General features: G+C 39.0%; 2 protein-coding genes across 2 annotated transcripts in view; one reads left to right on the top strand and one right to left on the bottom strand.

Moving 5' to 3' along the window:
* Positions 1-19,588, top strand: part of LOC135701904 (inositol-pentakisphosphate 2-kinase-like) — a 422,782-nt gene that overhangs the window by 101,421 nt on the left and 301,773 nt on the right. The window contains exon 2 of the mRNA XM_065222851.1: positions 8,836-8,885. The gene's annotated coding sequence lies outside the window, so the exon portion shown is untranslated. The remainder of the gene's footprint in view (positions 1-8,835; positions 8,886-19,588) is intronic.
* Positions 66-3,949, bottom strand: LOC135701908 (uncharacterized). Its single transcript, XM_065222856.1, has 3 exons — positions 3,485-3,949; positions 2,543-3,427; positions 66-95 (listed from the first exon to the last, which is right to left on the bottom strand). The coding sequence occupies exons 1-3, from the start codon at positions 3,947-3,949 to the stop codon at positions 66-68; spliced, it is 1,380 nt and encodes a 459-aa protein (XP_065078928.1).

Raw genomic sequence — 19,588 nt, forward strand, 5'->3', positions numbered from 1 at the left:
CATTTGATTATTTCAGAATTCTACCACCATGCAGCGGTAGTGTGCATGTGAATTTCAAGTATAGACTATATCTCGAGGTCCAAACCAGTTACTGTCTGCGGAAAAATTGATTAGATAGCCAAAATCTTTAAATTGTGATTCCACTACGCGCCACCAGCGTGCATGCAAAATATTAAAGTGTGTGATATTTTGAGATCTTGACTATGTGGGAAGTTGCTGTCTTCGGCAATGTTGTTCAGATAGCCAATGCCTTTCGAATTGTGATAGAATAATACAGGATTCTGCCACTTGGTGGCGCTAGTGTGCATGCGAAACTTCAAAGTATGCTAAATCTCGAGATCCTAACCAGCTAGGGGAGTTGATGACTTCGGAAAACTTGATCTGGTAGTCAAATCTTTTCAAATGATTAGTTAATCAGTTAAAAATTATATCGGCACTTGTGTTTATGTGAAATTTCAAATATAATCCGTAATCCTGATTATCTGAAAAAATGCTGTGGTGGCCAAGTTAGTTAAAAATTCACCCACAGCGCTGGAAACAAGGGTATACTAAAGCTGTCAAATCCTCTACATTCATGCTGAACTTAACATGTCTTCGATTTTGACGTGCTGGTTCTATGGGACCTGACGTTTTGGTGCTGAGTCCTATTATGAATCAATGGAAAAATTTACAGGTTGCTTGGATATTCTACGTTCATGTTGGTTTCAAACGCGTGTTAAGTAATAGCCTCCTGGTTGCAATGGTGTAAACGGACATCGATAATGTACTAGGGGAAATGGCTCTAATGTTGGCCTATGGATCTAAGATTGGGCCCATCGCTAAAAATCAGCTATTTATCCATTTTATCTAGACGAACGCATCATTGGGACGGTACTAATGGATGCTTTGGTCGCTATTGAAAATTTAGTCGATTGCTGAATTAGGGGAATTTAGGCCAACATTACATCCATTTCCCCTATGTCTTGAGATTCTGACCATCTGGGAAGTTGCTGTTGCCGGCTAAAATGTTTCAGTTACCTAGGCCTTCTGGATGAAATTTTGTGAATATTCAGCTGATATGTTTGCCATGTGAAAAACGTTGAATATCATAACTCGAGATATAGCACATTTTGGTAGTTCATATGAACCTTAGCGCAACGTAATTGAGTGATTTTTTGTATTAACCTGCCCGCCATGTAGAAGACCTTGGTTATCTGAAGAACCGAAGACAGCAACTTTCCATATGGTCAGGATCTTGAGATATGGAATAAACTGGAACTTTACATGTATACAAGCGCCGCGTAGTGGCAGAAATCTAGTTATTTTAACAATTTTTGCCGAAGTCAGCAACTTCCTAGATGGCTAGGATCTCGAGATATTGCATTTACTTGAAGCTCCTAGGCGTATAAGCGCAGCGTAGTGGGAGAATACTGTACTAATCTGCTCACTATTTGGAGCTAAGCAGTTTAGGCTTTGGTTATCTGCAACTGCGCCGAACACAGTAACTTCCCAGTTAGTTAGAATCTCGAGATATAGGTGTTTAAAGGGCGAACACGAAATTATTGCGACACCGAAAATGTCATGCCAATTTTCTTATAATGTTTAGAATCAAACCAAAATTTTAGGGTAGGGGTACTGGGGGTAAGACGGACACCCTAAGGATTTGCTCAGTTTTATCTACGCTGAATGCAATATTTTGCCTGCAATCTCAGTATTCTGTAGGTTAAACGTATGCTTTGAGAAACTACATGCCTTAATTTATTTGAAGTTACGAAATTTAATGATTAATTTTGAAATTAAAAATAGTGTAATAATTCATAATTTGAGTTAGGTGTGGGTAAAACGGACAGGTGGTGGGGGTAAAATGGACAGGTGGTGGGGGTAAAATGGACAGGTGGCGGGGGTAAAATGGACAGGTAGTGGGGGTAAAATGGACAGGTAGTGGGGGTAAAATGGACAGGTGGCGGGGGTAAAATGGACAGTCTTGTAAATTTAATTTTTCTCTATTTTAAAAATTATGCAATGCATTCTCTGAATGTGACACATTTAAAGAAAGATGGTTTTTACGATGATGGTGTTTATTGCTCTCCTTACAGTAATTATTCTTATGACATTACAGAACGGTAGTGCTCCAAAAATAGCGATAAAGTTAAATGCTTAGGTACAGGTATAATGGATTAATTTTCACATTGTATGTACATGTCATGTAAATATAACAATAACATACTAAAAAGGAACCTTATGAACTTGTTTAGGTGCAGGAGGGACAAATAGTATCAACCTTACTGTAGCATTGAGCATGGAACCACTTCAAGCACTTCAGGCATTTGTTCCAGCCTTGCCCTTCAACTGATCCAGAAAAACAAAATCCACATAGTTCGCATAGAACATCTTCAGGATGGCTGTCCACTTTTTGACGTTTAGTAGACGATTGTTTCTGGCCCTTTTTGATTGATTTAATTTCCTTCAAAGCCTCAGCTGTTGCTAGACCTTGGCGATAATGTCCAGAAGTGATTTCTACCGCTTTTTCTGATTTGCGTTTTCTCTTTGATGCTCTCGGTACTGCCATTTTTGGTAGCGGACGAATCTGCGACGGTGACACCTCGAACGAAGATTTCGGAGGAGTTTCAGAAACTTGACTCAGGGCGTTATTTCTGTTTTCGGGATTACCTGAAGAAGTACCAACTGTATATGGTTGTTCTTCGGCCGAGTCGTTCAACACGACGATAGCCGAGTTTTGCATAGGCGTACCACAATGTTGCACATCCGTTGAATCAGTTGCTTCAGGCTGGTCGGTCACTTCGGATGGCGCGAAGGCTTCGTCTGGAAATACTGTTCGATCTGCCGGCCATATTCCGGACTTTTTGAAACCGTTGATGGCCACGCTTGTAGTGGCGGCTTTTACAAACGCAGTGCCCATCAATTCGGCTACGTCATATTGACCGATGTTACGTCCCGGATATTTCCGCATGAAGGCTTCTGCTGCACTCGCGTAGTGGATTTTAAACGGCCCCATGAAAGAGATGTCGAGTGGCTGCATTTTATTGCTGCAGTGTGGTGGTAAAACCAACACTGTTACAAAATTCGCTCGAGCTCTTTCTGCGAACGCCAAGTTCTTCGTATGCGAACTATGACCGTCTATGATCAAAAGAACGGGATTGCTCACAGTTGGGTGCACATTTTCCAGGAAGTGCTCAAACCAATCCAGGAAGATATCTGCGGTCATGTATCCAGAAGGGTTACAAGAGAACTTGGTTCCACTTGGCGCTCCCTTTTTTAACGATTCGTGCATCCGTGCCCTAGCAAATATAACGTAGGGTGGCAGGTGATGACCAGCCGCAGACATGCACATAACTACTGATGTCGTGTCTCCTCTATCTGCCGACGTGATGGAACCCACCTGCTTCTTCCCCTTTTTTGCTGCTATTTTCTGTTTCTTGGGAGGGACCTAAAATATTACAGTAAGTGTAAGTTTCAATTATAAGAAAATTGTAAAAGAGCTTACGGTACTGATCCCGGTTTCATCTGCGTTGTATATACGCGAAGGCGGGAACCCTTTGTCGGTCAATGTTGCTTCCAGCATATCAAAAAAAGCATTCACAGAGGGTTTATTGAACCCTCTGGCACGTGCCGTAGATGTCGCTTCCGGTTTGCGGAAGGATAGAGTTGGATTCCGCTTTAAAAATCCGTGAAGCCAGTCTCGTCCCGCTAGCTGCTTCTTTCTGTTGAACGAATGGGGTATCCCATTCTTTTCCGCCAACTCATACGCGAGCTTCTGCACGTCCGTCATATTAATTCCGTAGAACCGCGATTCCAGATCATGCAGGTGCCGAACAAGTTCCTGTTCTTGCTCAAGCGTGAAAACAGTAGATTTCGGTCCCATCTTCTTGGGCACATCTGGTGAGGCGATCCGCCGGATGAGAGTACTTCGTGGAATCTGATACTTCGCAGAAGCTCCATACACGGACATGCCACAATCGATGGCATGCCTAGCTGTAGCTAATTGCGCTTCTGTCCAGGACTTCCGGCTTGTTTTACGCTTGTATACACGCGGCATCTATAAAAAAAATTAAACCACTGTAATATTAACTGCGTATTATAAGATATCAGCACTGTTCGTCTTGCCCCGGGAGAGACTGTCCGAATCACCCCACTGGTAAGTTATTTATGAAAGTGCCAGTGCACGCACTCCAGATAACAAAATTTACCTACTTACTTCATCCAACAAAACAACCGGAATTGAACCAGGAACAGAATGACAACACGTTTTTTATGTATTTGACTGTTTATAAGCAGAAAAACCTTAAAAATTCAACACCGAAATTAACATCGCTGCGTTGCGCGAGCAAGCTAGATTTGTTTTTGTTTATATTTTTACATTTGACAGTTCCTGCACATAGCAGGGTGTCTCGAAAGGCATTCAATGTTGTGAATGAAGGGTGGGTGTGATAATTTTTCAAAAAATCAAAAGATTAACATGCAAACAAGCAACTGTCCGTCTTACCCCCACTGTCCGTCTTACCCCCAGTACCCCTAGTTTTATACATATATTTACTTCAAAAATCAAAAGAAAAGTTAATCGATGGAGCCTTGAGTGTAAAATTGAACGCATTTTCGCTTGATGCCCTCCATCAAAGTCTTTACAGTGTCATCCGGTACCAGTTTCTCAGTTTTTTTTTTCCATTTTCTTAACATGTCCTTCTCGTCTTTGACTGTCTTCTTGCTCTTCCGAAGTTCCCGCTTCATTATTGCCCAGTACTGCTCCACCGGGCGCAGCTCCGGACTGTTTGGCGGATTCATGTCCTTTGGAACAAAATTGACAGAATTGGCCTCATACCACTCCAGGACACTTTTAGAATAGTGGCATGATGCCAAATAGCGGAGCTTCGTCGTGCTGCTGCAAGAACGGCAAAAGGCGCTTCTCGAGGCACTCAGATTTGTAGATCTCGCCATTTACTGTGCCCTTTGTCACGAAAGGCTCACTCCTCAGTCCGCAAGAGCAGATGGCCTGCCAAATGAGATATTTGGAGGCGAACTTTGACATTTTCTTCTTCTTAAATTTGTCGTCCACATCGAACTTGCTCTTGCCGCTGAAAAACTCCAACCCCGGAATTTGCTTAAAATCGGCTTTTATATACGTTATATAGCCATATTTTGTCAGCATCTTCTCGTAGAGCTTCCGTGCCCGAGTTTTAGCCGTCGATTGTTGCCGCTCATCGCGGTTTGGGAAGTTCTGTACCTTGTAAGTATGTAGTCCAGCTCTCTTCTTTGCATTCTGGACGTAGCTCTGCGACATGCCGATCTTTTTAGCCAAATCACGGCTTGAGACGTTGGGATTTGCTTTAATCATCCGCTTCACCTTTCCCTCCGTCTTTTTGTTCTCCGGTCCCGGTTTTCTTCCAGCTCCTTTGCCGTGGTCCAACGTCAACCGCTCCTGGAACCGCTTCAACACTCTGGAGACGGTTGAATGGTGAATGTTCAACATTTTTCCCAACTGCCGGTGCGACAGGTCAGGAAATTCCAGGTGTTTGGAAAGAATTTGTTCTCTCAACTCGCGTTGGTTCACCTCCATTTTCGTTGAATCGAAAAACACGACTTCGAGTTTGACAGCATGTACATAATACACATCAATGGAAAAGTGTGCAAAATTTGGTTGATTTTTACCCAATGGTAAAAAAGTTATGCACTGTTGAATGTGTCGCAATAATTTCGTGTTCGCCCTTTATGTGTTCGATAGCGGTGCGTAGGGAAAAAAAATATTAATTAGCAAGTTCACTATGTAGAAGGTTACCTGAATATGTTTGTTGAAGACAGCAATTTCCTAAACGGTTGGAATTTCGATATACACACTTAGTTTTTTCTACCGAGCTCAGCTATGCAAATCTCGGCAAAAATAAGTTTCACTGAGGTCTCGGAAAAAGTGACATTTGATTGCTGAGTCTAAGATAATGCGTAGTTGAATCTCAGCCAACAAATGAAATGTTTGCTGAGATCTCAGTAAAACTTTTTTTTGCCGAGATTTGCACAGCCGAGTTCGGTAGAAAAAAAACTTAGTGTGTATAGCATTTACGGGAAGTTCACAAGCACACTAGGGCCGCGTAGTGGCAGAATTTTGAACTATTCTGTTTTCCCCATTTAAAAGACTCTGGTTAAGATGAACGTTTCCAGGAGCTCAGAATCTCTAGGTATAGCAGAGCTTATAGGACCAACATTAGGAAGTTCCACAACTCGAAAAAATTATGCCAATTAATGGCTGAGGAACTTAATAATTTACTTTGTAATTAAACCATAAAGTAATAAATTGTCCAGTAAAGTCTAGTCGTCGTGCGGCATTCTTACGACGTGGCCAACCCACCGTAGTCGCCCAATTTTTGCAATGTGCACGATGGATGGTTCTCCCAGCAGCTGGTGCAATTCGTGGTTCATTCGCCTCCTCCACGTTCCGTCATCCATCTGCACTCCACCGTAGATGGTACGCAACACCTTCCGTTCGAAAACACCAAGGGCGCGTTGGTCCTCCACGAGCATAGTCCAGGTCTCGTGGCCGTAGAGGACCACCGGTCTAATCAGCGTCTTGTAGACAGTCAACTTCTCCGGAGTCCAAAGTAGGCACGATTCCCTGCCATAATGCGTCTTTGAATTTCTCTGCCGGTATCATTTTCGGCGGTCACCAGTGAGCCCAAATACACGAACTCATCGACCACCTCGATTTCGTCACCGTCAATCTGAACTCGGGGTGGGAGGCTAACATTGTCTTCCCTAGAACCTCTTCCTTTCATGTATTTTGTCTTTGATGCGTTGATGGCAGTCCAATCCGCCTAGTTTCAGCCTTCAGTCTGATGTACGTTTCCGCCATCGTCTCAAAGTTCCGTGCCATAATGTCAATGTCATCGGCGAAGCCAAGAAACTGGATGGACTTCCTGAAGATCGTGCCACTCGTGTCTATCCCAGCTCTTCTGATCACACCTTATAACGCGATGTTGAACAGCAGACACGAAAGTCCATCACCTTGCCGTAACCCCCTTCGAGATTCAAAGGGACTCGAGAGTGTCCCCGATACTCGAACAACGCACATCACTCGATCCATAGTCGCCTTGACCAATCGCGTCAGTTTATCCGGAAATCCGTACCCGTGCATAATCTGCCATAGCTGATCTCGATCGATTGTAGATTTACGTATTAAACTTTAATCAGTATGCTTCTTTTAGTTTTTGATTTCCTTTATTTCTTATCGATTTAAAGGTTTGGAAAATCCACCATAAAGGTTTATGTTGATATTTTATGGAAATATGGCATTTTTCAGAACAAACAGCCTAATTATCGACTGCTGAGTATAAGTATAAGACACTGAATAAGTTTTCATATTGTAGGCGAAATACGCGTATCTGTCAAGGATAAGCAAATATGGCAATGGCATTAAATGGAAATTACGAATCCTTCTATCTTTCTTTATATTGGTATTTCACTTAGATGCCCACATTCATCAGGATTAATTTATAGACTAAAATGAAATTGATATTTCAAGAAGGCATTAAACCTGCAATAGATGTTTTGTAAAATATGCCCAATAAGTTAAGTTGACTGTTAAGCGGGTTGCCACATTGACATTTTGACGAAATTGACCCACTTTCCCCTATGCAAAACTTCATTCAAATCGAAGAAGTTCGAATCTGATCGATTCGTCATGTGGCGCGGAACTGTTCATTATCTTTATCTGAATCGGTGATTTTATATGTAAGTAAGATAAGATAAGTAAGAAGAGCAAAATCTTACCATAGGTGGATGAATTCAGGTTTTTGCCTTACTCTAGGATTTTGAAAAAAACGTCCTAGTGATGACGCATAGGACCAACAAGCTTTCTTCTTGGCTTCCACTCTTTCGTAGTCCTGTTCACGTCGCCTTCTGATGACATCAACGATGGAGCTCGGCAGTTGAGATTCAGTTGTGAGTCCGTATTGAAAGAATGTCTTAGATTACGGACAGCCTTGCGACATCTTCTTCTTCTTCTTCGCATTACAAGCTTATTGCATATCGCATATTAGCTTAGTGCGTGCTCTCAACTTAGTGTTCTAGATGCACTTCCACAGTTATTAATTTAGAGCTTTCGATGCCTGTACCATTTTTGCATCGGTATAATTGTGTGGCAAGTCCAATCATACTTCTATGCCCAGGGAAGTCGAGAAATTTTCCAAAATTCCTAGACCGGACCGGGAATTGAACCCAGCCACCTCCAGCATGGTCTTGCTTTGTAGCTGCGCCTTTACCAACTGAGCTAAGGGAGGCCACTTGCGACATTCAATGACCCAAAAGAAGGAGTACTTGCACGGAGATTTTACTCTTGTTTAACTCGACAATCAATCGTGACATGCCAGATGGTTTCGAAACTGATTAATCAAAAGCATTAAGCGTGGAAGTAGTTTGCATTCTCAGGAGAAAAAAAAACAACGAATTATGCAGCACCAAAAAGCCAATTACCATGCTAATTAACAGAATTCATCCGAAAGCCGCTTGATTGTCTGCCTAGTTTTTCAAGCGAATCATCCTCGCCCGATGCTATTGTGCGCAATTTAGACATTTCAGCACTCATTTGAGATGTTAAATAGGCGCTGCAGAGGTACGATTGAGGTGGCTGCGATTCTCCATTGTTGGCTGGCCAATAAACAACCTAGCAAAATCAGCATATGAATAGATTGTACTTTGCACGTGTGTTTATGTATATATATATACATTTGGTACACACATGACGACACGGAGCCGTGCATTTCGCGATGTTGTCGTTTCATTGTTTGAATTTTGTTGATTTCATCGTTAAACTATTTGTTCATTGTTATTAATGTACTGTTTGTTTTGTTTCAGAACTTTCTCTTACACTAATCACAATCGCGGGATTTCTGTAATCAGGGCAGGTGAGTGGCATACAATTGTTCAGAATAAATCGTTCCCGTTCTATCTACTGTTCTTTATTTATTTATTTATTTCGTCAACCAACGTAGACTAGTACATATGAGAATACAGTTTTGTTTTCTTAAATTTATTTATTTATTTCGTCAACTTTGGACAAAAGGTTAAAAGTATAATTTTTTCTTTAATAAAAATTAAGCAGTGTCAGCTTTCCTATTTTTTATGAGTTATAATGCCTTATGGAGTAAAAATATTGTTTTAGTTTATGCCGAGACATTGTAAAGTCAATGGTTTCGCAGTATTGATTGTAAGAGGCCATCATGCGGTTTAATGGCCCATATTTTGCATAATTTGTACGATGATGTTTTATGGCAAATACATTTCGATTTCGGAGTTGCCGAGTAGGTGCATGGAAATTTAATTTTGATAAAAGTTCTGTGGAGTCAATGCGTTGCGAAACGATATCGTTTACAAATGAAACCATTGCATATTCACGACGCTCTTTTAATGTTTGTATGTTTATAAGCATGCAGCGTGCTTCATATGATGGAAGAGGAAATGATGTCCAACCTAATTTACGAAGAGCGTATAATAGAAATTGTTTTTGTACGGATTCTAATCTTTCTTCGTGCGTGATTGAAAAAGGAGACCATACAATGCTGCAATATTCCAGTATTGACCTCACATAGGCGATATATAGTGTTTTAATTGTGTATGGGTCCTGAAAGTTATAGCAAAAGCGCTTGATAAAACCTAGCATGTTATTTGCCCTGTGAATAATTGTGTTGTAATGGTCTATGATAGTTAGTTTAGAGTCTAAGATAATTCCTAAATCCCTAACTCTTTCACATTTTTCTACATTTTGATTTCCTAGTGCAATTGAAATATTTGAAGTTGTTCTTTTCCTGCTAAATGATATTAAGTTACATTTTTTTACATTCAATTCTAGTAGACTTTTTTTGCACCATATGTAGAATATGTGTATTTCATTCCGGAATATATTGATGTCTTCTTCATTTCTTACTTCTAAAAAGAGCTTCATGTCGTCGGCATAAATAAGACATTTAAGTTTTTTGAGAATGAAAGAAATGTCGTTTACGTATAGAATAAAAAGAAGAGGTCCCAAATGAGAGCCTTGGGGGACCCCTGAAGTGACTTGAATTGGACTCGATTTCTTTCCGTTGAATTTAATTATTTGTTGGCGGTTAGTTAAATATGATTCAAGCCATTTTAGGAGCCCTGACTCAATTCCAATTTTTTGCAATTTAAAAAGTAGCATTGGTATGTCTATGCGGTCAAATGCCTTGCTAAAGTCTGTATAGAGAGCTTCTACGTCATTATCCATTGCATTCAATGAATAGTCTATAAATTCAAGTAAATTTGTCGAGGTCGAGCGACCCTTGAAAAAGCCGTGTTGCATTTCAGTAATTCTATCTTTGATTTGGAGAAATAATTTTTCGTTGACAATTGCCTCGAAAAGTTTAGGAATGCAAGAGATAATGGCTATACCACGATAATTACGTACGTCAGATTTTCGGCCAGATTTAAAGATAGGCACTAGGAATGAGCTTTTCCAAGTTTTTGGGAAGGTTCCAGATTCCAGGGACATATTAAAAATCCAGAACAATGGAGCAGTGAGTTCCATTGCTAGACATTTAATAAAAACTGGAGGAATTCCGTCAGGTCCAGGACCTTTTGAGGCGTCTAAATTTTTTAAAGCCTGCAAAATATCCTGCACTTGAAGTTGATTGAGGCCAATGTCCCTTGAAAATTCTGGAAAAAATGCAAAATAATCGCGGTCGCGATCTTCTTCAGAAAATGTCGTATAGATTTCTTGAAAAAATTTTGCAAATAGATTGCAGTTTTTTTCCGAGCTATCACCGACATTTTCGTCGAGTTGCATTATTGAAGGAAAATTGTCAGATTTTAATTTGGTTTTTACGTAATTAAAGAAGTTCTTTGGACAGGACTTTATTTCATGTTCTGTTTTTGCATTATATTCTTCAAATGCAGTACTGATAGCTAAATTCAGTTGATCGCATAGATCCAAATAAATTAATAAATTATTACTACTATTGTGTTTTTTATAAATTTTATGTGCTTTTTGCTTCCGATTTTTCAAGTTTTTTTATTTGTCAATGTGGAAGTCAATCTATTTAGTTTAGTGTTGATTTTTTGCGGAACTCATTTTCTCATTAGATGTGCCAATGAACCAATCCAAGCGTTCTGGATATTGCCGTAAGTGCTATTTCAGGGTGGCCATAATTCTCGGAAAACACTAACTAACGAGACGCGAGTGGACCGTAATACTATTATCTATGTAAGTTATTCCGTCGCCAACGACGACGTCGGAAGAGCCCCCGCTTCTGGCTCTTGGAAGTGGTTACGAACCGATCTGTTACGAAGAGCAACGACAAATCTCGTTGTATACTTTCTTCTCGAAGACGACGGCGGCGGTGTCACCTTCCGCTCAGAACTTAGATACGAAGACTACGGACGGACAGGGACATCGTCATCAGAGGGAAAAAAGATCTAAATTAATATTTATTTACATATTCAAACTCATTCATCTTGGTCCTGATTCGTTCGGTAAGAGCTTTCCACGTCTTCTCAGGGTCGGCAACATTCAAAGCAGCACGCAAATGTTTGCGTCTGACTCCAAGGCAAGACCTTTTTTTTTCCAGCATACACAATTGCTTGCATTATCATTTCAAATAGGCTTCCGATTGGGGTGTTCACTTGCCTGAAGAATTCCCTACGACGACACATTTTTTCAACATCCCAACCCAAACTCGCCCAAGATGCGACCGTAAAAGTCAATGAAAATATTTACTCCTCTTGAGAGTTTGAATTTCACATATCTCTTCCACATATGCGTGCGTGTACAAACGATGAGGCGTCTTTTCGTGGAATCCGTAAACAACCTAAAACCTTCGCTATCTTCCCTATTTTGGTGAAGAGAACTAGTTTTACATTTTTCTTTTTTTTTTAATTCATCCGGTTCTCCATCGGAGGACTGGTTTTTGGGAAAAGCAGGTTGATATGGGTCACGTGTGTGTGGCTGAAAATCTGGGTGACAGTGCAGCATGAGGCTTTGTGCATCGTTCCAACTTTGATTTGAATGTTTTTGGATGGGGGAATTACTGGTGCTGGGAAAGAAGTGTCGTTGTTTGTTCTGGTGATGGATGCACGGTTCTTGAAAAGTTTAAGCCTTACTCCAAGAACTTTATGTAACCGCGAGTTATCGGTCCACTCCTACTAGACGTAGTCTAATACCAAGGCAAAAATTTCATCTTTCAGAAGAGATTACTCTACAACCAAATAAGCTATTTGTGATCTTAGAACGTCAATCTAAAGGTTTTTTTTTAAATTTAGTTTCGTAAAGGTGTACCCACATTTTATTTTTGTTGTGGAAACTACAGTAAGCAGAGAGATTACCGGCAGGAATCCAAATTGTCAAAAAATGGCCTAGTTGCACCATGGACGGGATTTTTAATTTCTTAATATTATGGGCTCAAATTTTCACCACACTTTGGAAAACTCTTTCAATGTGTTTTGTTTTGTAGATCTAAAACAACAGGAATTAACACAAACGTTTTTAAGACATGACAATCAGTTTTAAAGAAGCAGCTTTACAATCAAATCAATTGAATGTTGAAGTTTAACACCTACTTAATTTCCCACTTTAATAAAGTTTAAAAAAAAGTAGAAGGGTCTGTGCCTAGGGGCACGAACGGAAGCTTGACGTAGGACCGCTAGTGGACGGAACAAATGTGAACATTAAGTTCTTTTAATTGATAAATCATCAATTATAATAACTCTTTCCGTTTTTTATTTGTAAGCGTATCAAATTTGTAGTATTTATTTCAAAGAGAAATTTGATGAAGAGAATCCAAGGGACTGTCAACTTGAGTATTTTCGATACATTTACCCGACTTTAAAAGGTGTATTTTGAATTTTTAAGTTTTGTGCATTTTGGTATTAAAGGATTTCCTTCCGCATTATATGAATGGGGCGGGGCGGAAAGTATCGTTTGTACAGAATATGTAAAAAAGGAGGGACTTCGAGAGATTGAACTCGTGAAAGCTAATTTTCTCACAAATTTGATTTTATTGGCTTTCTGGGGACTGAATATACACCCAAAGCGAATTATTCCCACATCTCTCAAATTCTATATGGATTTTTAACACTTCCTACCAGCGTGTTCTGGAAACTGGTCGGACGATGATTAATCTGACTAATACATTCGGGCCTACAATTCCACACCTTCTATAGAGACCAGGTTGAGCCTTGATAAGCTAGCTGCTTGCGGGAACTGATGACCTTGACAAATGTCTAAATAATACTCTTAACTAATTTATGGTGGTCCTGAAAAGGACCGTTTTGTAGTGATGGTTGAGTAATGCTGAGCTGAGCACGACGAGCTACTGATTCCGATCCTAGCCTAGCGATGGGACTTCTTCCTCCTTCTCTATGGTTGCTAATATGAGCTCTGCAGCTCGCTGCTTGCAAGCAGGCTTTCGTTGTTGTTGTTATTGTTGCTGTTGTTATTGAAAGCACTCCTGCTGCTGCTGCTGGACTGGACACCACCACTTACGGTGATTGAATGAACACCGTTCAGTGGGACCGCATGGAATTCGAGTTTTAAATCTGTGTTAGGGAATGCGATGTTTTCAGACATTTAGTGATAATTTTGACCACCATTGCAACAGTTGGACATTTGGTATTTTTCAATAGTGAGGTATTGAAAATTAACTAAGTGTTCATTTTAGCAGATTTGTAGATAAATTTCAAATCGTTTGGCTTGTTTATAATTAAAATCTATCAGCTATTGGTCGAAACCTAACCTCTTTTCGTAATGCTGTGCATTTTGGTTTTTTGAAATTGCGTGGATTCTATAGATCCTGTGGAGATCTATCTAGCCCTGATGTATGTGTTGGTAGAGGGAAAAATGTAAACTTTGCGGGAGACGATGTCTTAACACTCGAAAGCAATTTTGTGAAATATGAAGTAAAACAAATCCTAGCTAGTTCTGCATGATGATTTTGTTTGATTTTATTTAATTGTAAAGTCGCATGGAAATACCAGCTGGCGATTTGTTTTTTTATGATAACTCCTTACTTGAAAACAGGCAAAAACTCACAAACAGGCTGCTTTTTCATGGTATAAAGTGTGATAATTCAATAATCAATAAATTATCTCAACATTTAGTGGCAAACCATTCATAAATTTTGGTAACATACAAAAAATTCTATAATCCACATTTAATTTCATATGTAAGCGCCGATTGAAACAATCTTTTCGACGCCACTACAAGGGTGATTGATTAAACGAAAGAAACGAATCGTGCGGAATGAAAGCCGAGGAAAAACTAATTGCACCAATATATTCAGGCCTACAATTCCACACCTTCTATAGACAGGTTGAGCCTTGATAGCTAGCTGCTTGCGGGAAATGATGACCTTGACCAATGTCCAAATAATACTCTTTAACAAATTTTTGGTGGCCCTGAAAAGGACCGTTTTGTAGTGATGGTTGAGTAATTCTGGGTGTTCAACACGGATGAGGCTGTCGAGCTGTACGTCGTTTGGAGCGAGGGTGACACGCATGGCATAGATGACCGACCCGCAGCGACTCACGAAGAGCTACTGATTCCGATCCATAGCATAGCGGTGCAGCTTCTTCCTCCTTTGATGGTTGCTTATGTGAGCTCTGCAGCTCGCTGCTTGCAGGCAGCCTTTCGTTGTTACTGGAGAACAATTTTCAACGCCACACGCCGAAAGCACTGCTACTGCTGCTACTAATTTCGACGACCGAACACCACCACACAGTGGTGTGGTCGTTGGGAGCGTGTGGTTCTGAGTATGGCGATGAGTGTGCAAAATATTACGCAATTCCATCCTCCCTATTTGCACGTGCCCGAGGATCGGAGGCGAATGCCACTTCGACTTGTTTCGTCTACATACTACTCTCTGACGACTGTGCTGGGGAAGCAGCATATGCATGTAGGTAATTGGTGGATTTGTTAGTTAATTCGACGCTTTTGGACAATGCTGGACATTACCAGTCTTTCAATAGTTTCTTGTAGAAAATCAACATTCGGAAGCATTGTTATCGATGCGTAGCCATATTTCTGATCGATTGGTGATAAAATTATTGAAATTGGACCAGGGGCAGCTGAGTTATTAACGTTCAAAATCTTTCTTAATTTGTTACATGTTCCATTTTCGGTTTTCACAAAGTGTACCCCCATATAGAAATCAAAGACGTAGTCCTACGTCAAAAAACTTACTTAAATTGAGTAAGTCCAAGATCTAAAAATATTCAATGTCTTGAAGTTTCGTATTCCATGTACTAAATTTTCAGAGTGCCAGAATTACGGAAAAACAAAATGATATATTTCAAATTCGTAATTTAATTTATGAAAGATAAGAGTGTTCATTACAGTCCCATTAAATTCACAACAATTGTAGGAACTTTGGAGAAGTTTTGAGGAATGAAAATAAATGCTGACAATTTCAGTGAAGCGGAAACATAAAGGAAGTTAACACGCTGAAAATATGTGGAATTTACTGGAAGTTTAAGAACCTTAAAACAACGGAAATTTTTCAGCAACTTTTATGAAGTTCCTAGAATTTCAGAGAGCTTCACAGGTGTCAAGCGAACTTGAGAAATATAGAAAACTTGAGGGGTATTGTGCAATTTTTTAAGAAGTTCTAAGCACCTCATATCAGCTAGATCTAGATATCTTTGGGGAATTTCATATCTTAAGAGCAGTTCCGGTAACTTTAGTCCAGAATTTTGGAGCAGTTTAAAGATCTATAATCGTAAATTAAGGAAAATTCAAGATAGTTCCGTGAAGTGCTCGAAAAAAAAATAATCGAGAACCCTCGAGATGTTCCGAGAATTACAAAGATCTTCAGAGAATTTATTAAAAAATTTCAGAAATATTTCAGGAACTTCACAGAAGTCCAGATAACCGAGATCTTCAATAGAATTGAGAGCTTTAGCGAAGCTTCTAGAACATCAAGACAGACCAGAGAAACAAAGGGCAGTTCAAATAATTTCAATGAAGTTTTGGAAACTCTAAAGAAGTTTCGAGAATCTCGTGAAATTTCTGGAAACTTCAACAAAGCTCCGAGAGAATTTCTGAAACGTGATAAACAAACGTAAGAGTATTTTAAGATTATTGTATCATGGAGATTTCAAGAACTTAAAAAAATGCGAAAATTTAGCTAAGTGGAATATAATGAATTCAACGTTGTTACATTCATTAAAAAAATGCGAGAACTTTTACCAAGCAGCGAAGAAATTCCAGAGAAATTCTAATAAATTTAGATATTTTTAGATAGTTTCATGATATTCAGCGATGTTCCGAGTACTTCGAGGAAGATCAGATAGCTTCAGAACAATCCCATTATCATAAGAAAATTTGCAGTGACTTACAAGGAATTCCGTGGAATTATGAGGTATTCCAAGAATTCTATGTTTGATCCGAAAACGTCAGAAGTGTCAGGGAGTTATGAATATATAGATCAGAAAATTTGCCAGATTATTAAACATTATTATTATTATTATTATTATTATTAGACTATTGAAGAAGTTTTCAATAAGTGTCGCTTATTTAACCCTCCGTTACTCGCACTGTTGTACTTTGTACAACACACATGAGTTTTCCATTGCCATTTTGTTGCTGAGTTACCAATCGATCTGAAACCAACGAGTATTCCTCAAAAAACTTGTTTTGATCTAAACAAGCTAAACTTTGATTACAGTAAACACTTAAAAATGCGGATAATAGGGAAAATGTAAATGGAAACGGCGAAAACTGTGACCATACTACGTGGGATTTGACTTAATTGATTACAACATGGAATATATCAAGATTCTGACAAGATAGAAAGTTACTGTCTCTAACAAAGTTGTTCAGGAGATCATAGCCTTGTCCCTGGCGGACAGTAATTCAGAATTTTCTCACTACGTAGCGCTAGTATACATGTGAAATTCTCGCATGTGATATATCTCGAGATCCTGACCAGGTAAAAAGTTACTGTCTTTCACAAAGTTTTTCAGGAGATCAAAGCCTATTGCTTGATGCTCAATAGTTCAGAATTTGCTCACTACGTGACGGTAGTATACACGTGAAATTCTCAGCGCTACTATAGATGTGAAACTCTTGGATATAAAATATCTCTAGATCCTGACCAGATAGAAAGTAAATGTATTCGGCAAAGTTTTTCAGGAAGTCAAGATCTTTTTGTTGGGTGACAACAGTTTAGAATTCTCTCACGGTGCGGTGCTAGTATATACGTGCCTTTCTCCCATATTAAATAGCTCGAGATCTTGATCAGCTAGAAAGTTGCTGTCTTGACTTCATGAAAAACTTTGCCAAAGACATTTATTCTCTATCTCGTCAGGATCTAGTGATGTATCACATACGAGAACTTCACTTGTATACGAGCACTACCTAGTGAGAAGATTTTGAACTACTGTTAATCAGCAAAAAAGCTATGATCTCCTGAACAGCTTTGCCTAAGACAGTAACTTTTTATCTGGAGATATCTTATATGAGAATTTCACGTTTATACTAGCGCCGTGTAGTGAGAATATTCTGAACTACTGTCCAACAGCCAAAACTACTTGACACCCTGAACAAGTTTGCCGACAGTAACTTCTATCTGTTCAGGATCTAGAGCAATTATTTATGCGAAAATTGCATGTATATACTAGCGCCACGTAGTGAGAATTTTCTGAACTACTCCACCAACGAAAAGATTTGGACTTCCTAAAAAACTTTGCCGAAGACAGTAACTTTTTATATGGTAAGGATCTAGAAATATTTTATATATGCGAGAATTTTACATGTATACTAGTGCCGTGAAGTGAGAAAACGCTGAACTACTGTCCACCAACGAAAAGGCCTTGACCTTCTGAACAACTTTGTCGACGACAGTAATTTTCTATCTGGTTATGATCTCGAGATATATCACATGCGATAATTCGATAATGCGAAAATTCTGAACTACTCTCCACCAGCGAAAAGTTTATGATCTCCAGAACAACTTTGCCGAAGACAGTAATTTTCTATCTGATCAGGATCTCGAGATTTTCTATGTTGTAACCAATTAAGTCAAATCCCACGTAGTACGGACGCGGTTTCCATTCACATTTTCTCTATTATCCGCATTTTTGTGGGATAACTGTGATAAAATTTTAGCTTGTTTAGTTAAAAACAAGTTTTTTAATGAATACCCGTTGGTTGCATATCGATTGGTAGCTCGGCTGCAAAATGGCAATGGAAAATTCACACTGTTGTACAAAGTACAACGCGCGAGTACTCGTGTTATAAAAGTTGGTGCGAGTAACGGAGGGTTAAGGGAAGTTTTATAAACTTCAGAAAAATCTTGAGAACGTCAGTGAAAATCATAGAACTATATTAATTATTTCGTTATAATTCCAGTCTTCAGAAACATTCCGAGAATTTCACAGAAATATATTGATCTTAAGAGAAGATCCGCTAACTTCAAGAATTGTGCGGAAGCATTTGAAAGAAGTTAGTAAGCTCCAAAAATTGAAGTAATTTCAGGAGGAGGTCAGTTCCATTAGTTTCTGGAAATCAGTGGGAAATTTTATAACAGTTCTGGAGAACTTCGAGATTAGGGCGTAATTTCTTTTGTAAACAAACACGTTAATCGCCGATTTGCGAACAAACTATACCAGATGATAGAGGAATCATTCCTCTACCTGTTTGTGTTGTTAATTTTGTAGATTGAGTTTATATTCACGAGAAATAGACGATTTACGTGTTTGTTTACAAAAGCAATTATGCCCTAATCTCGAAGTTCACCGGAGTTCCCAGATTTTCAGATAACTTCAGATTGGTTAAAACGTTAATTGAGGTCTTTCCATAAGTTCAGAAGTTCATGGAAGCTTAAACATTTTTAGGACGGTTCAATTTAATTCAGCGCATTGCGCAGTACAATAAACTTCATGAGAACTGCAAAAACTTTAGAGAATCTCAGAAAAGAACAGAGAACCTCAGTTCCGTTAACATTAGAGAAGTCACATAAATTTTAAATAAGTTTAGAGGACTTCAGCGAATTTTTAAACCATGATCTTTAGAACAATTGAGGAAACTATAAGAAGTCCTATAAAGTTCAGGGAAGCTTAAGAATTTGATGAGAAGTATTGTGAGCATCAGGCTAGTCTCTCAAACTACAAAAGAACTTCAAGGCAGGAAAATTTTGGGAACTTTCAAGTAGTTTTGAAGACCTAAGAATAGTCCATTCCATATTCAACGGAGATTTGCATTGAAATATTCCTCAAAATTTCGATTAAAATATTCTACGAATTCAAATTTCTTTTAGTTTTGCTCGGAATTACCTTGGAATTCTCCGCAATAAGAATTTTCCGAATATTTATTGAATTCATTTCAGATTTCCTTTTGAATCTCACTCCTTTCCTTGAAATTCTACTCACATTAAAAGTCTCCTAATAATTCATTGGCATTTCTCCTCACAAATTCCTTAGATTTCTTCTCATAATATAATAATATGTTTAGAAAACTCTCCTGAATTTATTTTCCGAATTCTTTTGAAGATGTTCTGGAGTTATTCTCAGAGTTAATTGTATTCCTTCTTTTACTATTTTCAAAACTTACCAAGGACTTATGCTCTGGATTCGTTTTCCCCCGCAAACTGTATAAAAA

Source organism: Ochlerotatus camptorhynchus, unplaced genomic scaffold (assembly GCF_037179485.1).
Source record: "Ochlerotatus camptorhynchus isolate MF236.1 unplaced genomic scaffold, CSIRO-AGI_Acam_v1.1 ptg000179l, whole genome shotgun sequence".
Taxonomy (NCBI): Eukaryota; Metazoa; Arthropoda; class Insecta; order Diptera; family Culicidae; genus Ochlerotatus; species Ochlerotatus camptorhynchus.